The sequence below is a fragment of the Rhipicephalus sanguineus genome, chromosome 5 (assembly GCF_013339695.2).
Source record: "Rhipicephalus sanguineus isolate Rsan-2018 chromosome 5, BIME_Rsan_1.4, whole genome shotgun sequence".
In the NCBI taxonomy this organism is placed as follows: Eukaryota; Metazoa; Arthropoda; class Arachnida; order Ixodida; family Ixodidae; genus Rhipicephalus; species Rhipicephalus sanguineus.
In genome coordinates this window covers 192,039,851-192,061,894 of record NC_051180.1, presented here as the reverse complement: position 1 = coordinate 192,061,894, position 22,044 = coordinate 192,039,851, and the positions used below count along the sequence as shown (strand labels likewise).

The 22,044-nt window shown below is 47.3% G+C and overlaps 1 protein-coding gene across 2 annotated transcripts in view; it reads left to right on the top strand.

The window, feature by feature from the left end:
• LOC119395155 (nuclear factor related to kappa-B-binding protein) overlaps nucleotides 1-22,044 on the top strand; it is a 755,896-nt gene that overhangs the window by 716,542 nt on the left and 17,310 nt on the right. The window contains exons 17-18 of one of the 2 annotated variants that reach the window (XM_037662442.2): nucleotides 10,675-10,773; nucleotides 17,389-17,601. In XM_037662442.2, coding sequence (XP_037518370.2) covers nucleotides 10,675-10,773; nucleotides 17,389-17,601 — 312 coding nt within the window. The remainder of the gene's footprint in view (nucleotides 1-10,674; nucleotides 10,774-17,388; nucleotides 17,602-22,044) is intronic. The other variant, XM_049415825.1, reaches the window with a different exon arrangement.

The following is a 22,044-nucleotide window of genomic DNA, read 5'->3' as shown; positions in this document are numbered from 1 at the left end:
ATCCATGAATCTTCATCTAGAAGAGCTTTTTCGTAATTTCTTCCACCGGCACATACGAGTTTGTAATCACTCTGCGGTAAATATCCCCCTAAAAGGCCCTGCCCTTTCGAACTCACGTGCTAGGGTTGCAATTGAAATTTTTGCTTGCTTTTTTAAAAATAATTTCATTATTAAAAAAAATCACGCCATATCTACGAAGTGAATAATGATTGAAGCTCGGAGATAATCGGGTAAACCGTGAATGCTCCATACAATTCCTCTACTGTCATATAAAGACATCACACGTTTTTATAGTAGCGATTGTGGTCAGGTTGTTGTCGAACCACAAGCGGTCACTGACCTTCCAGCTGTGGCCGAACGTGTGGTCGAGGAAATCGAGGAAATGTGGTTTTGCCTGCGTTAATGTCATTATCAAGGCGGTCGAAGAACAAGAAGAAGAAGACTTTTCTTTCGCGTGAGCGTGCGCATGCTGCAGTTGGCTATCCTGTATGTGGTTTTGCCTGCGTTAATGTCATCATCAAGGCGCTCAAAGAGGAAGAAGACTTCTCTTTCTCACGACCTGCGCCTGTAGCGGTCGCCTATGGAACTGAGGTTACGCTTACAACGTGGGACATTGCACCAGCTTAAGAACCTGGCGAGCCAGCTCCTAAAAGCATATCTCCTGGTCAGAGCAGCCGCAAATGCGCAGCTGTCAGTAGCGGGCCCGTCGCTGACAGCCCACAGTGAAGCGGCTACGCCATGTCGCACGTCCGCCCCTCGATTTCGAGGTCAATAGCTGACGGTTAAAAAACTCAGTTTCGCTTAAGGGCGAAGCAATGAATACGATACCAACAAATTGTATTGTTAAACGAAGTAAGGCTAGCAGCTAACTCTTTTGGATCCCATCTCGCATAACTCAACAAAACGCTGGTTTAAGGGAATATGGCCGCCCCAGGAACCGAAGCGTTTTCGTGCTCCGAGTTATCTAAACGCGAAGTAAGCGTTGAGAGCACAGCAAGTTTACGAGCCGTCTCCTGAAGCCTCGAGATAGTGTGCGCGCAAGCGACTGTGCCCTTCAAACGATGCGGTCCCCTCCCCCCACCCCCTCCGCTCCCCTGGCGTCCCTTCGTGCTCCGTACGAAAGACGGGCGGGGCGTTTCCTCTCTGTTTGATGAGCAATCGACGGCAGGCCCGCATGCGGGAAGATGTTATCTCATGCGCTCTCCGTGCGACGGAGACAGGCAGCTGGCTAGTTTAATCTCCGCTTCAGCCGCGTTCGTCGCCAGCGCTCGTGAGCTTCTATCTGCGGCTACAATGCGCGTGATGATGTTATTAATTTGGACTTTATACGGAATATTACGGTGACGGCAAAAATCCGCCGAGAGTGTCCATATAATTGCTATCACAATAAAAATGAAAAAAAAAAATTGAGCCATTTCACTCTGTGAAGTGGATGATAAGTGAAGCTGTTTCGCGCATGGCACAAATGTGACATGGTGGGACAGTTTGGTATGTAAGGCCAGGTTGTTAACGGCCAGGCTGTTAACGTTCAACACGCAATATTAATGCGAAAGCCTTAGATGTTTTATCAAACACGAAAATTGATCGTTGGCGGCGTCAATCGATTGATGCAAAAAATAATCATCATGTGATAGCATCATCATCACGTCATAGATCGTCAAAACTTGCGACGTCATCATGGCGTCATATATCATGATGTCACATGTTAATAATAATATCTGGGGTTTAACGTCCCAAAACCACGATATGATTATGAGAGACGCCGTAGTGGAGGGCTCCGGAAATTTCGACCACCTGGGGTTCTTTAACGTGCACCTAAATCTAAGTACACGGGCCTCAAACATTTTCGCCTCCATCGAAAATGCAGCCGCCGCGGCCGGGATTTGATCCCGCGACCTTCGGGTCAGCAGTCGAGCGCCATAACCACTAGACTACCGTGGCGGGGCGTGATGTCACATGTTGACGTCATCACATGACATCGTCGCTTTACACTACTTCCGTGATCAGTGCGCCGATCATGGAGCTAGCACAAAACCAGGTGAGGTGCAGAAAGCTTTCAGAGAGGGAGGGGGAGTATCTACCCGTCGATCGAGAAGAAAAAGAACCTGGCTTTCACCTTGGAGTTTTCTTAGGGGAATGCATTAGGGACAGTGTGGCTCTTTGGCATTGAGGCACCTCTGTACATCACGGCGTTTGTCTACCACGTCTGCTGATAACCACATAGATGTATTTAGAGCGTTATTTCATAAAATACAATTTTATTGATCCGGTATTCTGTTTATTTGTTAGTGTCGAAAATAATCGCCGAAGAGGTCAATCCAGAACACTCAACTGCATGAGCCCTTATTTTTTCATTAGCGAGTGAAGTATGGAATTTTCCTGAGATGATTTTTTCTATGAGATTTGCAATGAATCGAAATATTTCTAGCCTTCATAAGAACCCCATAGTAATATTGAAGGGCTTGAATGTTAATGCAGTATGCTTCTGTAGTGCACTCCAGGATGTAAAATTTGCTGCTCCAGAGTGCTCCCAGATGCAAACTTATCTGCTCCAAAGTGCTCCAAGATGAAAATTTTTGCTGCTCCAAAGTGCTCCAAAACGGAAATTTTGCTGCTCCAAAAGTTGCTCCAAATCAGAAGTCCTCGGTAGCATCACTGGTCATTGATTCTTGGCGAACAGACCGACTGTGCTGGAGCGTGTTGTTTGTAGTTCGTTTTTGATTGTGGAGTTTAACAAGGTAGCATTTGGTGGGATGCTTTGCGTGCGTATTGCTTCACTGTGCATATTTTTCATGCATTTAATGGTGTACCACAGCCAAATTCAGAGGGCAGCCCAGATGTCCTGACCACCCGCTTACCTTTTTTTTATTTATACCCCAAGAAGAGGACATATCAGGTTTTACCAAAAAGCTGATCCTCCTTCGGAAAGATCTGTATCCACACCAACCCTGTGTGCTATGAAATGTTAACAGATGCTTAAAGTGTGTGGCACTTCTCGTATGAAACTGAAAAATGCTGTTCCGGGAAATGTGCTACATTCGACAGTGGGTGAGCTGCCGTTAGTTACGCGCTGAGCTGGTTTCACAAGCGTTTAGTCGGCAACCTACAACTGTCCTTCTGCAACGTGTTAAAATTGTAAGGCACCAGTAGGCCCCGAAAGCGACGATGTGAACGTGAATATTCTTGGTGTAACATGTTGTTTACGAGCACATGTTGGATGGATATTGCATAAAATACGAGCTGATTGGCACCTACTTCTTGGAGCAACTAACACTGTTCATGTTCACTTTTGACGTGCGCGAGATGTGAAAATTTTTTACATTTTAGTCATACGGTAATTCTATACATAACGTACATCAGTGACTACAGCAGCAAACTATTTTTTTATTTCAAAAATAAAGATGACAACATTTTATTTAAAATTAGATGCACATTACATCTGGTCGACGTAGGCTGTCTCTTATGAAATACGTTCTGAAATGAGTCAACAGCACTTTCTACCCGTCATCGCTGTGCCTAGCCGTGTTGCGCTCCGAAGCCTCCTCCCAACCATCCTACACTAAACGCATGATATTCAGATACCTAAGCCGTCTTCGCTACTTCTGTGCAATGGGCCTCAGGCCTGGCCAACCACCTGACTTTGACCACTGGATCCATGGACCATACCACCGATCATTACTAGACTTTATACACGAAGCAAATTTGCATGTGTACTTTTGACACCACTAAATGCCTAAGGGCAGGCTTTCGAAATAAAAAAAAATATACCTAACGACGCTTCATTCGCTACTGTGAAAACGGGCAGACAAAATTTATAACCTGGCACAAAGCTTCACTCTGTCTCTGCCAGGTAGTTTGCCAGCCCTGCAGGATCCACTTTCGCACCTACTGTAACATAGGGTCACAGATGGTTAGAACTGGTCATGGAGCAGCACTGTGATGTTGCCACTTTTAGGGCGTAGGCCGTTGCTGTAGTGCAGTGTCTAGGTGTTCCACAAGTTTAATGTGCTGAAAACTTCTCCACCATTGATATTCGCAAAGATATCGACAACCCGCGGCAGCAGATATTGCTCCATAATGGTAGCAGCGTTCACCTTAAGACGGAAGTCACCGGATAACTGCACCTGCCCATCTTTCTTGACTACGAGTACAACGGGTGTGGCCCATTCAGAAGATGTCACCAGAGATAACACCCCTTTGTAGACTAGCCTATCTATCCTTTCTGACACCATTTGATTGAGTGCATGCGGCGCCATCCGAGCCTTACAAAACGGGGTCTGGCATCTTCTCTGATGGTCATGGGTACCGGTGACCCTCGGAGCAGACTCAGATCTGGAGCAAGGACGTCACTGCATTTTGTTAACAAAGTTTCCCACCTTCTGTCCGTAGTGTCCACTTGTCTGCACGCCATAGTTGCCTGCCGTATTTATATACAGAATACTGCGGTCGAAAGACCAAGCAGGAGGGCATAATAAAAAGTAATTCACAATGTAACTTCAATAAAACGAAAGTACAAGCAATAAAAACATGTTAAGGCAGTAGAACACATGATAACAATTGAACAAACTAAAATGGCAGCAAGAAAATGAAAAGCGAAACTAGAAAATGCAAATCAAATACAACGTGAGACAGTCTGAGATCTTGAGGTGTACATTTAACAATAGGAAGATACATAGTTATCAAAGTCAGGATTTTCATTATCACAGAACGCTTCAAAAGGTAACGCGTTTTAATCATTGATGGTCTGAGGAAAGAACGAGTTCATGAAAAGATCAGTACGTGCGAAGTAAGGTTCAAGAGTGTAAGTATCTGTATGTCGAGTTTGTCTCGAAATTCAATTTCTTATATAAGTTTCTGGGCTAATGTTAAGGGGGCCCACTGGTCTTAGAGATGAAAAATCATGGAAAAAATTCATTTTCTGAATATAGTATTTTCGTAACATACAGGCATTGTCGCAAGTTCTGACCAAGTTTTTTACATCTTGGATTGATATTTCAGCCCCAACAGCAATTTATATCACCAAAACAAGCTATATTTCGATTGAGAAAAAGCAAAAAATTGGGCTTTTATATTGATATGCTGCTTCTGAACGATGTGTGCTGCAGCAGTAGGCATGCAGGTTATGTCCCTGGTGGAGACTAATCATCTAACAAAAATATTTCAATATCTTCTATTACATGTGGTTCAAAATGACCTTTATCTGTTTTCTTGCATTTTCTCAAAACAAGCTTTTACTCACCCTGCTTGTTTGGTGCAGAAATTGCTCAAGCTCTAGAATAGCTACAGATGTAACGTTTTTTGCTGTATGAAGCTAAATGCATAAAACTTGAAATGCTGCAAGCATATGCCTTCTTTTCTTCTTCTATAATTTTTTAAACTGCCTGTGTTCTTGATCGTTAGTAGCTGTACTGTAAATGCTAAATTTCAGTGGGCTGCTAAATTGTTAATTGTTGTTGGATTTGAAAACTGCTTGCAGCAGTTCGATTCTTATTTATTCTGCTTTCCACTCATGCATTAAACATAACTATTGCCCAGTTTATTATTATCTATTGTCTCACCAAATAATAGTAAATAATATTTAATTATCTCAATAATTATTTGAGTCAAAGAAAAAATTACTGCACTTTTAAAATCAGCACGAGGAAATACATATATATCTGTGCTTTTTAACTGAATCTGGTCAGAAAATGAACAAGATAGCCCCAGGTGCCATGTCCCCTTAAATTTACGAAAATAAAGTGAGTGTAGAAATTTCAGCCGGGCAACTGCTCTTCGGTATTGTAAAGAAGGGATGTTATCAATGGTCATGATCGTTGTTGGTGAGTAATTTCTGTGGTAGGCATTAAAGATAAAGCGAACCGCCTTTCGCTACACCATCTCAAGCTTCTTAATATCTTTCTTTAGATATTAAGAAGCTTTGGATAGTGTCATGGCCTCAAAGCATCGCTCCCGGACACTCAATGATGAACAGTTTGCCCTGAGTTGTCGCACTACCCCTGGTTGCACTGAGTTGCAATTTCCCGGCTAGGAAGTGGGCCCTTGAAACATGACAGCTTCATGTGTGGCCACTTGCCTCGATGTTGCTTGAACACTGCCCACGGAATCACATTCACGGGTGAGCCCGTTTCTACGAACATTGTTAGTGGCACTCTGTTCCACCTTATCTGGTGAAGAATAGGCTTCACGTGCACACTGTCCATCACTTGATGTGCAATGTGTGTGTACAAAGCTTCCCAGACCTCAGAGATATCTTGTGGCCTTTCAGAAAGTGCATACGCTTGTTGCCTCCCCTTAGTGCCTTCGTCCGACACTCTATATACTCGCGCTAAGTGGCCGCATTTTCGGCATCGATGGCACGCTGTTCTGACATAATGACAATCATCTGTTTGGTGCAAGGATGCGCCACAGCGGGTGCAAGGCCAGTGCTCATTGTGCCATAGCCTGCCTCGTAGTCTTCGGACGTGAGAGGACCGACCAGACAAAATTTGTTGTGTCTGTCACCTGGGAAGGTAGTTTCTGCATGTGCTGCGCGTTTTCTATAGCGGCCTGAGCAGACCATGCAAAGTCTTCTGGTTTCTTCAACGTCAGGGAGCTGCGAGTCAACAATGGACGTCATATGTCTTCATCCCGTACGCCACATACCATGCAGTCCCGCAGCGTGCGGTGCAACATGTGCCCATTATTGCAGTCTTCGGCCATGCGACGAATGGTGGCTACGAAATCCCAAACTCGCTCACCTTCTGCTTGCAAGAGCGATAACCGGTTGCTGTTTTGTTGGCCTGTTTCTCAAGTGGCTCTGTAGATGCTTGACGACATCGCTGTTGTTGATGCAGCCATCAGCAGGGCTCGTTGTTTTGCCTCATCCATAATTTCTTGTGCTTGAAAGTAAGCTTCCAAGTGTACCTTATCGGCGGACCAGCCTCCTTCCTGTTTGGTAAATGCGGGTGCTTGTCTCGGCGCCATCACTGCTTGTTTCAGTAGCCGCACTTCAAAGCATTCTCCCACCACTTCGATTCGTGCCTTGTCGCCACTGTTGTGTTTCGAGTAAACGTCTCGGCAACCAGAAGCAAAGAACAAGGTTTTATTTTGCATGAATCATTCAAGGTGGCTTTATGAGATATTCTTTCTGCTGTGGGTTGATGAAGCACTTGCTTGACGCAGCACCCGCCTTGCCACTTCCTTGATCGAGGCATTCTTCATCTTGCAGGCTGTGAACGTGTAGCATCCACTCGTCAGCCAATCATTATTATTATATAGAGCAGTAGCTGGTGCCCTCTGCAGCACGAAAAGCCATGGATGTGGCCACCCTGGGAAGGGGCAGCATCTTGCCAGGATAAACGATAAACATGTCTGCCTGAAGTGCGTACGTGTTGCGTGTATGCTGAATACACCACATTCGATGTGACCCGGAGCACGTATCGCGGACCCACCTACAATAATTACAGTGTAGCCCATTTATAATGAGCCCACTTACAGCGAAATAGCGGTTATAACGAAGTGATCTTAATTTCCCGTTCCACTTTCCGCATATGCCTTTTAAGTCCACTTTTAACGAAGTAAAAAAAATGCGACTCAGCGGATATAGCGGGGTTTTTTGTCGAGAACAACAAAAAAAGATCCATCAAACCACCTTTTGAGTTTTTGCGTGAATCAACTAGGCCGAAAAACCGCCAATTCTTGGCTCCCGGCAGCCGTGTCGCCCCACTCGGCTCGAAAGCTTGCTTCACCACACCACACGGTCGCCCGGTAGCCATCTCGCGAACGCTTCCCATTCTTTTTTCCAGTGCGAGGCGGGCCGACCGCCGCGATCTTATCACATTTCACGGCGTACTCCTCTCTTCAGAGAGGAGGTCGTGGGGGCAGCTTCAGAAACTTTGTGACCGCTTTAGACCGGTTCCGCTTGTGGGGCCTCATTTTGGTGAAAAAGTGAAACAAGTTGGTGCACTCCTAAATTGCTTTTCTTCCACGGCATGGCGCCACCAGCTAGGCCTGCCTAAGCCTGGCTGCAGCGCTCCGCCAACGGCTCCGCGCAAACCTGTCCTAGCAAAGCCGTTCTTTCTTTCGTGGTGTTCAGTCAGTTCAGCCAGCAGAAGCAGCTGTTCCGTTCGCACATGTTGTGCTGTGTCTCTGTTCACAGGTGAAAAGCGGATTATCGCAGCGTGCTTGGACTTGACCACGGTTGAGCAGCAGAAGCATTCGTTCGCTCGTGCTGTTTCACTGGTGAAAAGCGGATTGTCGCAGCGCGCTTGGACTTGCCGCGGTTGTAGCTAGGCCTGCCCATGTGAATCGGCGAACTTTACGACAATGTCGAGTCAAGCGATACCCGGAAAGACCGCCTCATCGACGACCAAACGAAAAGTGCTCTCTCTAAAAGTGAAACGTGCCATTTTGGACGAAGTTTGGCAGAAAATTAAGAAGACCGACATTGCGCGAAAGTGCGGCATAGCACAGTCGACTTTGGCAACAATCATAATAAATGCGAGCAACATTGATGCCGTCTTGGACGATGACGTTGGCAGCAGTGAACGGAAGTGGATCCGCGCTGCTACTTACGGAGATGTCGAAGCGGCGCTCTACAAATGGTTTGTAGATGCTCGTGCCAAGAACGTCCAGCTCAATGGGCCGATCCCGCTAGCGCAGGCCAAACTTCTGGGGTTTGCTCTCGGCCACGAGAACTTCAACCCAGGCAACGGATGGTTGCAGAGATTTAAAGACCGCCATGGGATCACATGCAAGATCATTGTCGGTGAAGCTGCATCCGTCGACGAGGACGGTCTCCAGCGTTGGATGGTGAAGCACAGGAGCCGCATTCTTGAGACTTACACAGAAAGAGATATTTACAACGCTGATGAAACGGGTCTGTTCTTTCAGCTGTTGCCTGCAAAAACTCTCGCGGCGAAGACTGTTAAGTGCGTGGGTGGGAAAAACAGCAAAAATCGCATCACAGTGTTGGTGTGCACAAACATGGACGGCTCCGACAAGCGGCCGCTATTGGTCATCGGCAAGCCCAAGAAACCGTGGGGCTTTGCCAAGGTGCTGTCAATGCCTGTCGCGTACAGACACAACACAAAGGCGTGGATGACGGGGGAGATATTCCGGAAGTGGCTGACAGACTTTGATAAGGAAATGTCCGCGAAGAAGCGCAAAGTGCTGCTCTTGCTGGTCAATTTCAGCGCACACCATGTTAACGCACATCTGAGCGCTGTCGAGGTACTTTTTCTGCCTCCGAACACAACCGCCAAGATGCAGCCGATGGACCAGGGAGTGATAGCAAACTTCAAAGTGCATTATCGCCGCCGTGTCATCGAGCGTCTGCTCAGTGACATCCGTACAGCCGACCTAAAGGTGCCGCTAGTAAAGGCGGTATTTTTTGCAAGCGGAGCCTGGCGGGATGTGAAGTCTGAGACCATTCTTCACTGCTTCGAGAAAGCAGGTTTTTCGCGGGGAAGCAGTGCTGCCGAAGAAATAACAGCAGAAGCAGACATCGATGCTGTTGCAGCGGATGGTGCCGCGGCAGTGACAAGCTTGGGGCAGCTGTGGGAGGCCGCGGACAATGCAAGCCTTTTCCCAAGTGGGTTGGATTATCTGGACTTTGCCCTGGCGGGTCAAGACCTCGTCGCAACGGAGCAGTTCACCACCGATGAACTCGCCGCTAGCGTCTCCGATAAGAGAATGGCCGCAGATAGCAGTTCCTCGGACGGCGAAGGTGACGACGTTGGTGCGCCTCAGCCTGGGACCGCCGGAGCAGCTCTCGCAGCTGTCGACACGCTGCGTATGTACTTGTGCACCGGACCGGGCAGTTGTGATCTGATGGACAACGTTGAGCAACATGTTCTGAAACGCGTGCAAGGGACCCTTGATCGCTTTTTTCAGAAAGTGTAAATAAATTATTTTTCTTGGTCTTCATAATGGTTGATTTTTTTTAGAGTCCAGATATAGTGAAAAAGCGGTTATAGCGAAGTAATTTCAGATTCCCGCCAACTTCGTTATAACCGGGCTACACTGTATAAGGTGCCTTAATGCAGTCCTTGGCAAGCTTATTTATACACACGTCTACTGGCTGCTGCTGTGATGTCATCTCACCCAGTGTTACCACCAGCTCTGTGTGACAAGCGGCAAAATTGTCCTTGACACACTGGTCCAAGTGGCACCTAAAGGCATCAAGCACAAGCATCAAACACAGGAACCCTGAGCTAGCGCAAGGCTTCTTCTGCCACACACAGTCTATCCAGTCAAGGACAAAGTCAGCATTCATCCAGCCTTTCTTCTTAGTGTGCGCAACACTACCATGGAGAAATTTTGCAGCCTTTACGAACGTTTTGCGCTTAAAAACAAGGAAGGGCGCCAGGTTATGGCCATCTGCTGTACAAGCCAGCATGGTTGTTATGCATGTCTTTTTGTGACCGGGCAAAAGTAGGTGAACTTGTTTTGCACCCATCAACTGCACTCTGGAGTTGGCAGGCATATCAAAATACATCATACTCTGGCCAAGTTGATATGCATTGCCATCATTGCTGGACCATGGTGTTGCAGCAATAAAGCATATAGCTGAAATGAAAACAGCTTCTTTTCAAATTTCTGTGACAACTTTAGCCACATGGCAGTCTGCCTTTGTAAAGAAAATCTTTTTTGCTTGGTAATCCAGTCACAGCTTGATTTAAATTGGCTTTTCAGGAGACCTCAACTCCTGGCAAGCTCAATGGCCTTCAGTGCCTCCGGGGTCATGTGGTCCACTCGGAGCCTCGCGATGAAGTTGGCCAGGTCGTGCTCAAGGTCGGGGAACCTCCCTGTTTGTGGACCATGGTGGCCTTTACTTAGTACTATGCAATATATACTTGGTAGTTTTCGCAGCCGCCATGGTGGTACAGTGGTTATGGTGCTTGGTTCCTGATCCATAGGTCATGAGTTCAATCCAGGCTGTGGTGGTCACATTGTCGATTGAGGCGAAAATGCTAGAGGCCCGTGTATCTATATTTAGGTGCACGTTAAAGAACCCGGGGCTGTCAAAATTTCTGGAGCCCTCTACTGTGGTGTGCCTCATTTCCATATTGTGGTATTGTCACGCAATACCTCAGAAATCATTCTTATTGTTAATTTACGCTAGTCGCGAATACAGCCCCCTGGAGCCCTGTTTCCGCTCTTTTCTGTGCGTAGGATTAAAGCAGGGGTGAGACAGCTGCGCATATTGCACATTTCTGATACAATTCCGTTTTCCTGCACCAAGCTGCTCCAAAAGCCTGAAAATCGCAAAAATTGCGCTGAACTGCTCCAAAACAGCCTCGAAAGCCGCAATTTCGATGCCCATGTCAGCTTCGTTGAGAAAAAAGGCTGAGTTGACAACATGATTTTCCAAGTTGCGCCTATAGCAGCGCAGGACTGAAAGTTGGGCTAGTTGGTGATACATAATGGGCAAAAAACAGCGCGCAGACGGACGGGACGAAGAAAGGTATACACAGAACAAGCGCTGACTCTCCACTGTGGTTTATTAGGCATATGCAGATTATTTATACACAAATGATAAGCATCAAGAACATGCGCAGAGGAGCGGGCAAGGGATCATAACAAGAAAAAATAGAAAAAAATGCCCCCACCTCCCCGAAGGGAATCGTGAGGAAATGCGAATGCATTTCTTGCGCCGAGAGAGGGTACCATTGCCATCAGACATTTGCCTTCACCAACTTCTGCCATCGCCTTGAGAGGCGCCCAACCAGCAAACGGTCGAGAGTGAGGCGCAAGCAGACGGGAGAGTGGGGCGCCAGCATTCTCGGCTCAGCGTTGGCGTTTCACAGCGGCGTCTCGAACACACATTTCCGGGTGTTCTCGAGAGGCGCCCAGCCAGCGAACGGTCGAGAGTGAGGCGCGAGCAGATGGGAGAGTGGGGCGCAGGGAGGAGAGAGAGCGAACGGCGAGAGAAGGAGCGGCGAAGCACTGCACCTACCCTCTCCTACATTCTCTCGCACCACATGCTCCGGTTGCTAGGGGCAAGGATAAGCGCGCGCCCGCAGCTGTTGCTATGGGAAAGGGCGCCGCGAACAACGCCGGATGCCTTACATAGCCCGACTAAGAAATGCATTCGCATTTAAAAGGCTTTTATACCATGAAGAGACTGCGCAAGAGTGACAAAAGATCAAGCAAACATATGACTGATTAAGCTTACTTCTTTTTTGTGTAAAGAAACCGATGTTTGGCTGACGCAGGACTCTCCTTCTTTTTTAATGTAGAAAGTTTCCACAAGTTCCCGTGTCGTTTGATCTCTGTGTCTTAAGAGCACTGTCGTGTCACTGAACAATGGCTTGCACCCACACGTGTTGCAGTGCAAAGGCAGGTTGGCATACGTGCATGTCTTGAAGGTTCCAGAATGTTCTTTTAGCCGTACATAGAGGCAGTGCCCCGTTTGCCCGATGTACACTTTTTTACAGGATAAGGGTATTTTGTACACTACCCCTTGTGCACAAGGCATTGCTGCGTCCCTGTGCTTCACACCGCATTTAATTTGGCTAGACCTCATTTTATCATGCTTTTTGTTCACCATTGGGCACAATTTTCCCAACTTATTTTTGGCTGAAAATAGTACCTGAACATCGTAACGTGACGCCACATTTTTTAACCCGTGTGCCATTCTGTGCTTGTAGGGCATAGTGGCACATTTTTTCGGCCGCTCTTTTTGTACACTTTTTTGTCCCTTCTTAATCTGACGCACTAGTCCTTCGCAGGCGGAAGTGATTACAGGAGTCGGGAACCCGGCTGCCTGAAGGTGACCCACCTGATCAGGAAAGCTTTTTTTTCCCCCTGGTGCCTACACGACTTCCTAATCGTGGCTCCGAGGCTCGACGCAGTGATGCCCTTCTTCACTATTTTCGAATGCCCCAACTTATAATTAAGGACTTTTTGCAGGAATTGAACCTGGAACGCCTGTCTAGAAGTGTAGCGAAAGCTCGAGGGTTATGCTTGGAACTGTTTTTCTCGATAAAGACCCACAAACCGGAGCAGCCTTTTCGCACTATCGTTTCTGAGAATGGCATGTGGCAGGTAGTTGTTTTGACCTTTCTGCAGAAGCAACTAGAAAAATTAGTAGTGCAAGATCCCTGTGTTTGTACCATTACGACCCATACCGTGCACAGAAGAGGCATCACCCTTGTTGCATCAAAGCTGCGACAACCAGCTTCCTGCATGCGGCGCGTCTTCGCGATGCTCTGGCGGTTTTTCACGCCTAAGCCGGCAGTGGACTGATGCGAGGCACTTTTGTGTCGTTCCGCAATAAAAACGTGCAGTACGTTTACAACGGCGCTATGCTCGTAGTACCGTACGCGATAGTCAGTGCGAGATAGCTTTATGAGATAGTCAATGCGGCGAGGTGTCTTGGCGTCTGCGCCGCGCTCTCGAAGGCGGTCCTGCACGAGGGGGCAGCGAACGACGGTAGCGCGCCTTTGTTCTCGCCTGTTCAAAGCGTGCAGTAGGTTTGACGCTGCGCCAACCGCGCGGCCAAGCTGAAGGCGCTTATTGTGATGTCCTCCTTGCAAACACTGACCTACAGGAAGCTCTGGAGAAGCTTGAAAAGCTAAATAAGCAGATCTGCAAAAAAAAGTATATATATATCAGTGGCTACCTAGAATAAGGAGGCCGCCCACCTTGGGCGCACATTGCGCTTGCTCAAAATAAACGTTTATGCTCTCTCTTCACCGCAAGCGAAGCAATGAATTCGATAGCATCATATTGTAATATTATACGAAGTAAGGCTGGCAGCTAATTAACACTTATGGATCCGATCTCGCGTAACTACAAAACGCTGGTGTAAGAGAATTCGGCTGCTCAAAGGAGAGAATGGTTGAGATATCGCAGCGCTTACCATGCTATGCGAGCTGTCTGTGATGCCAGCCGAGATAGCACGCGCGCCAGCGATTGCGACCACGCCCTTAAAGTCAAAGTCCACAGTTGCTGCTCGAGCGACCCCCCTCCCTTGCGTTTATTTAGTGCTCAAGATGGGCGGCGCGTTTCCTCTCTGCATGAGTAGCAGTCAACGGCAGGCCTGACATGCGGTGAGATATTATTGCATACGCCCTCCTTGCAACGGGGATCGGTCAGCTCTTTTCATCTCTGCCTCAGCCGCGTTCGTCGCCCTCGCTTGCGCACTTTTACCCAAGGGTAAATAAAACATATGATGCGCGGGGGAAGTCATCGATTTGGACTTCATATGGAACATGACTGCGATGCCGACGACGGCAAGAACCTGTTCAGAATGTCCAAATAATTGCTATCACAATAAAAGCCAATGCAGTGCTAAATTATATCACTCATCTTAAAAAGGCCTAGTGCTATGTAACTGCAATTCTTGTGCAATTGCATTCTTTTTGTTGTTCTTTTTCAAATTTTTATGAAGTGAACCTAGTTTGCAGAAACTTTTTTTCAATTATTTCATGCGTTTCTTACTTGGATACATAGGTCGCATAGTATCTAAAGAGGTAGTATAGTTCATACCTTGCGATGCTTTCTCCAAAGGCTGCTTCAGTGTTACGTCTATCACAGGCAATCTACTTGTTCCCCCAAGTTGCTACAAATCTGTGTTTCAAGCTCTTGAGAAGACATAAAAAATTCCGCTAACTGCTATAAATCAGGGTTCTTCTGCTCCAAAATCGAAATTTTGCTGCTCCAAAAACTGCTCCCAAATCAATTTCAGTGGTCTCAGCCCTGTTAAAGCTATTGCCACAGTGTGAACAAGGTGTCTTCATTTGGCTGGCAGTTGGCAAGCATGATAGCCTGTGGAGCAAATGCACGAGTAGAGCAAGAAAGGCAGCACTCCAATCAATCAAGCATGACTGCTATGGCTGAGGAGAAAAACATACTACCATGGTTGTAATGGCAATGGCAGCTTGGGTTTGTACTCAGTTCTAATGCACATGCGATTTTTTTTACCTATTCTTCCAGAATGAAGGTGTGCATTAGTATTGGGTAAATATGGTAGTTGTTTTCTTTCTTGTTTACTGTTTATATGTAGAGCATTTAAAGGCCAAGTGCAACGAAATTTGACATTTTTGAAAGAGTATTGTGGCTAGTGAAGGAGGAAACTGTTAGTGCATGCCTTGGCCTTGTAGCATAGCCTATTGAAAAGGAAAGCACCGGAGAAATATCTACACTGTAGTGATCCTTAATTGGCTGAAACAAATTTTAATCGGAGAACTCTATTCCTTTGGGCTTTGTTTAGCAACACCGTCATCGATGGGCATCCAAAGCATTTGTATTGAACTGCCCTCTTTTGAATGCCTTCTATTTTATCAATGTCTTTTTAGATAGCACATGACAGAAGCATAATCTGATATAGGCTGTACAGTTGCGTTAAATGTAAGAAGACGAACATCAGGAGTGGTGAGCCTCAAAGCCTGCTTTAGGAAGAAAAGCATGTGTTTATTCCATCTAAGATAGTTAGAAATCTAAATACCAAGGCATTTTATGTGCTCAACCTCATAGAGCAAGACATTACATGCCAAGTTCAGGAACTGCAGATTACTACGCTTGCGTGAAATTTTCATAAAAACTGTTTTGTCAAAGTTGATAGCCAATGTGCTAATTAATCATTGCACCATTTCACAACTCTTTCATAGGCTTCATTTAGATGTAGCTGGTCACTGACGCTATTTATAAATACATTATGCAATCATCCGTATAAAGCTTAACTTGCACCGGAAGGCGTGAACAATATCACTAATAAACAGAAGAAGCAAAAGTGGTCCAAGTACAGAACCCCATCGAACGCCAGAGTCAACAGGAAGCCTTCGAGAGGAATGGTTATTGAACGAAACGTATTATTGTCTGCTTGAAAGATAGACAGAAAGCCAATGAACAGTTTTGGTATTACCGAGCGGGACATGAAGTTTATGGAGTAGCTTTTTGTGGGAAACATTGTCATCAAATGCTTTTGCAAAGTCCACGAAGATTGCACCAAACCGGTTTGCTGCCTTAGCGAAATCGTGTACTAATTGAGTGCACATAGAAAATCCTTTTCAGAAGTCACACTTATTGCATGATATACTTTGAAAGGTACTATGTACGATATGCTCGAGAAGTTTGCACGACGTTGAAATCAAAGAGATAGGACGATATCTCAGAATGTGCTGCTTATTACCATTTGTTAGGGTAGGTTTGACTGTTGCCGATCTCCGGTCGATCGGTATCTCGCCTTCAGACACTGATTTAGAAAACAGTACATGCAGATATTAGGAGACGAACTAGGCCCTCAAAAAGTCCTTTTGTGTCGTTACAACTCATTTGGCAAACCATCAAGGCCAGGTGATTTATTAATATCATGGTTGAGGATCACATGAAGTATTCCATTTTCATTAATAGTAACGTCAGACATAAGGGGATGTGAAGCATGAAAGTATGAAAGCATTGTTATGTGTAAACACAGACCTGAAGTGTAAATTAAATCCATCTGCTATTACTGCATTATCATCACTTAAAACAAACCACGAAACATGATTAATCTCTTTATTTGTTTTTTTTCCTTCTTGTCAGTTTGCGCCACAAATCTAATTCATTAAAGGGGTTATGAAGCACCCCTTGGGCTTGTTGAAAAAACACATCCTGCGGAAAGCTCACGCGGCTATGAACTGCTCAGCCAAATATTGCAGTCGTGCACGCCGCGTAAAGGCTACAAGCGGAGTGCGAAGTTGCTGTTTTCTCAGGCGCCCTGTTTTCAAACAGTGGCCGGTTCTCACTCTCGTCGATGGGCTGGGCATCTGCCAGTTGACGTCTCGTATCTGTTTTTTTTTTTTGTGTCGCAAAAGACATAGCATCCTCATTGGCTGATAGCCGACATGAATTGAGAGGGGCGTTCGGATCAGATGTGCTTCTTGCCACAGGGTAATGCCATTTGCCAGCGCCGCACTCCTCAGTCTGCTAACTTTACACTGCACGTGAGTCACAGTGGGAGAGCGATCACGTTTCATGACGCGCGCTGACGTAACTTCTTTCCCCCGTGCCATCCCTCACTGTGCAGCTTCCAGTGCGCTCGTCTTGACGAGAAAAGGAAGAAAGCACTGAGAGCGTGCGCCAAACCCCCGTAACTTCGCTCATTCTTGACGGATTCGAGAAATTTTTGCGGCCTTCCATTCGGGAGGCAGTAAACTCCGATAATTAGGTCATTACATCATTACTTGGAAAAGTGGTTCATGACCCCTTTAAGCTACGCACCAATGTCCAATGTTATACTCTGCTAAAGCATACTACAACAGGTTTGCGATGGTTGTTTTTGCGACATGTGAAAGCGTTCATGCCGAGTCAGATTAGCAATAGATAGTTCTTAGTTTTGTCTTTCTTGGACTCTGTAATGATGATGTTGAGAGTGTTCTGGGGTGGCACAGCATATGTGTATGAGATTGCTGATGTGCGCAGAAGTCCAAGGAAAGCCCCAAGGAGCCAGAGAGCCCCACCAAACGGCCGGCCCCATCACCGCCACCACCATTGCCACGGGCAACAGAAGAGCCACCACCATCGGCCGAGGAGACTCCCGAGCCTAAGCTTGTCTCCAAGGGCTTCCAGACAATCGTAATCAAGCAAGAGCCCAAAAACAAGCCAGTCATGGCTCGCCTGGTCTCCGGCTCACAGGTGCGTGGATTAATTGATAAGGAATTTCTCTTGATTATATGTTTGAACAGTTAATGTCCTCATTATCTGTTGAGGTGTTCAGTAATTGAACATATTAGCACGAAGTACAGTTACTAGGGCACACTCTAATGGCATTTTTCGCTGGTTAATCCGGAGCAGTCACTGAAACCGGGAGCAAGTACTCGGATTTCATGAATCTGAATCTGCCAGCAGAAAGCGGAAACACTGCACAAAGTACTATACAGGAAGTCCGCGAAAACGTGCCACAAACCGGTTTTGGAAGCTATGCCTGACACAAGGGACGATGGGTGTGGCATGGCCAGCACCAGCTATTTCCACCCGAATCCACGCCTTGGCTCCGATGCTAGCGAAAGTGACCCGACGTGGAGCATGTTGGTTCGAATGTACCAGTGAAAAGCACAAACCTGCTCCAAATGCAGTCGACTTCAGTTGCCCATAGCGGCCTTACATGTTAAGTTTTCCTGCCAATGAACGTTATATTAGAAGGGAGTCAACCTTTCATTACTTTTTATTTATTTGACCTGTATTCTTGTTTTTATGGTACAAAAGTCACTAAATTATTGTGCAGTCTGAAAGAGAGAGAGAGAGAGCAACTTTATGAAATGCCTGCAGAGATGATGAGGCTCCCTCCACGCAGGGAGGACAAGCTTTCGTCGCGACACGGCCATTACGTCAGTCTCGTGCGTTGTGCTCTTCTAGGCCTTGCTCCCGAGCTACTTCTGCGGGTTCGAGAGGGCCACCGCCCCTCTTCTCCTTGGTTTCGCTCGGTCGCTGCCTCTCTAGAGCTGCCGAGACCTGCTGGACGGCCCTGGGTTGTGTGTCTTGATCGTAGATCGTTGCAGCCTCTAGCTGCGGCGGGATCGTCGTCTTCTCTCTGGCTTCTCTCGGCTTTACGCTACAGTCCCAAAGCATGTGAGCCGTGGTAGCTCTCTCCTTCACGCACAGTCTACACACGTCACTCGCGTACACACTCGGACACACATACTTAGCTAGCACCGGGGTGAGCAGAGACCCCGTCTGTAATTGTCTGTATAACACTGCCTCCTTCCGGGTAAGCCCCGGGTGAGGTGGCAGCATAGTCCGCCTGTTCAGTCTGTACCATTTGACTATTTCGTTGAAGGTGGTCATCCTGTCCTTAGCACTGTACCAACACTCCGAGTCAGCCGTGTTTGCAGCTGTGCGGTTGGTTAGTCCTCACGCGGCCGCATTGGCCGTCTCATTGTGGTTCGCGTTCCCGCATTCCGACACATCACTGCCCACGTGCGCCGGAAACCACTTGATCACCGCAGCACTCTTGCGTCCGATGTCTTCGACCTTACGCAGTATGCGCGCGGCCTCACTACATACCCTACCCTTGGCGTAGTTCTTCACTGCCGTTCTAGAGTCACACAGCACTGTAGTGCATTCAGGGTCGGAGACGGCCAAGGCGATGGCCACCTCCTCCGCACTGTGCGCTTCTCGAGTCTGGACGCTCGCTGCGGTCTTTGTTGCACCCGTCGATGCTCCGATGACCACCGCCGCGTATGCGTCGCTCCCTTGGTACTCTGCCGCGTCCACGTAGACGGCACCTTCTTCTCTGGCGTGGAGGTCTACGAGAGCCTTGGCCCTTGCCAACCTCCGCTCCTTGTTGTGCTCGGGGTCCTTGTTCTTCGGGATCAGGCAGACCCTGAGTTTTCTGTTGATGCTATCTGGTATAGGTACGTCGTTCTGCTGCTTGCCTTCCCTCTGCTCGAGGCCAAGGTCCCGCAGTATCTGTCTTCCGGTTCTCGTTTCAGAGAGACGCTCGAGTTGCACCATTCTCTGTGCTTCGGCTATTTCGTCCAGCGTGTTGTGGACTCCCAGCGCCATGAATTTTTCGGTACTCGTGCTCCCGAGGAGACCAAGTGCCACCTTATACATCTTGCGTATGATGGAGTCTATCTTGTTACGTTCACTCGGCCTCCAGTTGTGGAAGGCCGCCACGTACGTTATGTGGCTAACTGCAAAGGATTGAACGAGCCTAGTCAGGCTCTCCTCCTTCATTCCCGCTCTTCTGTTGGACACCCTCTTGATGAGTCTCATTGCCGCGGCCGCTTTGCCCGCGAGCTTGTTCACCATTGACTCGGTTTCGCTCGATGAGCAGCCCGAGCACTCGAACCTTCTCGACCTCCGGTATTACTTGTCCTTCCGCCGTCTTGATCGTGATCTTAGGACGCTCGTACTTCACTTCCATATTCTTTCTTTTCCTGCCCGCTCCTTTCGGTGGAATCGCCAGCAGCTCTGACTTGGCCGGAGAGCAGACGAGTCCAGACCCGTCCAGCTGCTCCTGCAGTCTGGAAGAAAAATGAACTTTCTTGCCTTCTATGACAGCAGTAGCCCTTTATTAGACAGTTCTGTGCTTCAGTGTTGTTCTGTATGACATTGAAACATTTTGCAGTATCCGTATGCAATACAGTCAGTAATTGATCGCTGTAATCTTATGTAATTTTATTCAGTTAATGTACTTTTTTCCGCAACATGTATGAGTCTGGTTGATTTCAGTGTGCAGGGCAGTGGGAAAGTAGTCATTGACAATTGTTGATAAACACAAGGAAAATTGTGGGCGCCTGTCACGGATTTTGTTGGTTTGGCCAATGGACTCAGTCAATACTCGTGGTACAACAGAAAGCATTTTTCGAAGAAACACACGGCACTCTAAGAATATGCAAATATATAAAAAAGGTAAATAACAATCATCATCATCATCAGCCTGTCTACGCCCACTGCAGGGCAAAGGCCTCTCCCATGTTCCGCCAATCAACCCGGTCGTGTGCTTTCTGCTGCCACGTTATACCTACATACTTCTTAATCTCATCTACCCACCTAATTTTTTGTCTCCTCCTCACGCGTTTGCCATCTCTTGGAATCCAGTCAGTTACCTTTAATGACCGGGGGTTAAGGACATCATAGTTGAAATCAAGAAGAAGAAATGGATATGGGCCGGGCACGTAAATAACAATAAACTAACTCAAATTACCATGAACACTTCCTGCTAACCAATAAATCGTCCTAAATAGTTCTATCCTGCCAACATAGTCTCATTAAGTCTTTACTTGTTAGCGATCCCTATCCTTGGTTTAATAACGCTGGCCTTGTAGCCCCTGAAACATTAGGGTCGGTCTTACTTGCTTCTTTTGTCGATGCTTGCAGCCAAAGTCCGGGATCGATCGCGTTGTGTCCCTGTCGGTGATCTTGACGCTCTTGACGAATGTCACCGTCCTTGCCACTGCCGAATAGTCGCCCATCGCTGACGTGGCGGAAGCCTCAGAGATTAGGCTTAGCGGTGGTCGGTGGTACCCAGTGCTGAGAGCCGACATGGCCCAGCAGGGACTGTCTTTGGTGGCTTGCTTCGAAGGGGGCTTACGCCAAGAACTCCTGTGCTTGCTGTGCACAATTGCTGCATCGCCGAGCAGCCTCACTCGAACAGGGTCAACGTCTCCGGCTACCTCTCGAGACTCCCGTGTCACCGGCTGCCGAATCGAACTCCTGCCCCTCTCGTCACCAGTGTGTTTGCTGGCGATGCAACCTTTCAGTGCCTAGCCCTCATAGAAAACGACAACGCGTCCTTGTTTGCCCCCGATCACAGGTCGGGTCATGTGCCTTGGGCCTCTCCCCGTTACGGTGCGCGCACTGTTTCGAACGTTGTCTGCACCTTGTCGTCCTTCTCTTTCTTCCGTTAAATAGCTCTTACTCATGAGAGTGCCCACTTTGGTCGCGTACTTTTGGTACACCTAAGAGCATTCCATATGAGCTTGTGGGAGAGTTGATAGTAGTGTGGTGAAAAGGAGTGATGAGTAGCGTTGTATGCAAGGAGAAACTCTTAGAACAAGTTGCGCACACAGCAGCATTCAGCCAAGATGAAACTCCACTTCCGAATAACTATGGTAGCGCGAGGTAACGGGACACGAGAAGAAGACGGAGACACACACACAGCGCTGCTTACTTCCAACAAATGGTTTTTTTTCGGGCACCACATGGTTCTTATACACTTTTCGCACAGCTTTTTCATATCGCGCATGGAAACAAAGTTCATTGATCGCACCTTTCAGCTCACCATGCCTCAGGAGAAAAAGATCGCACCATGCCTCAGGAGAAAAAAAGTTTGCTTCCCTATGCGGGGAGTGAAACGAAACCTGTTCGCAGAATAGGTGCACAGCCCACCGAAGACAGTTGGTGAATTACTCACGGAGGCTGAAACCATTGAGAAGTCACTCAAGACGTGGACGAAGCAATATAACCATTTGCTTCTGCCTGCTAGCTATCCCGCAGCGCAGTCATAGGCATCGCAACTAGCAGGAAACCATCAGAGCGATCATGCAGCAGGAGCTGCACAAGCTGTTATCTTCACCACAGTCTCAAGTAGGCTCGATTCCGGAAATTATAAAAGAAGAAATTCAGCAGTCA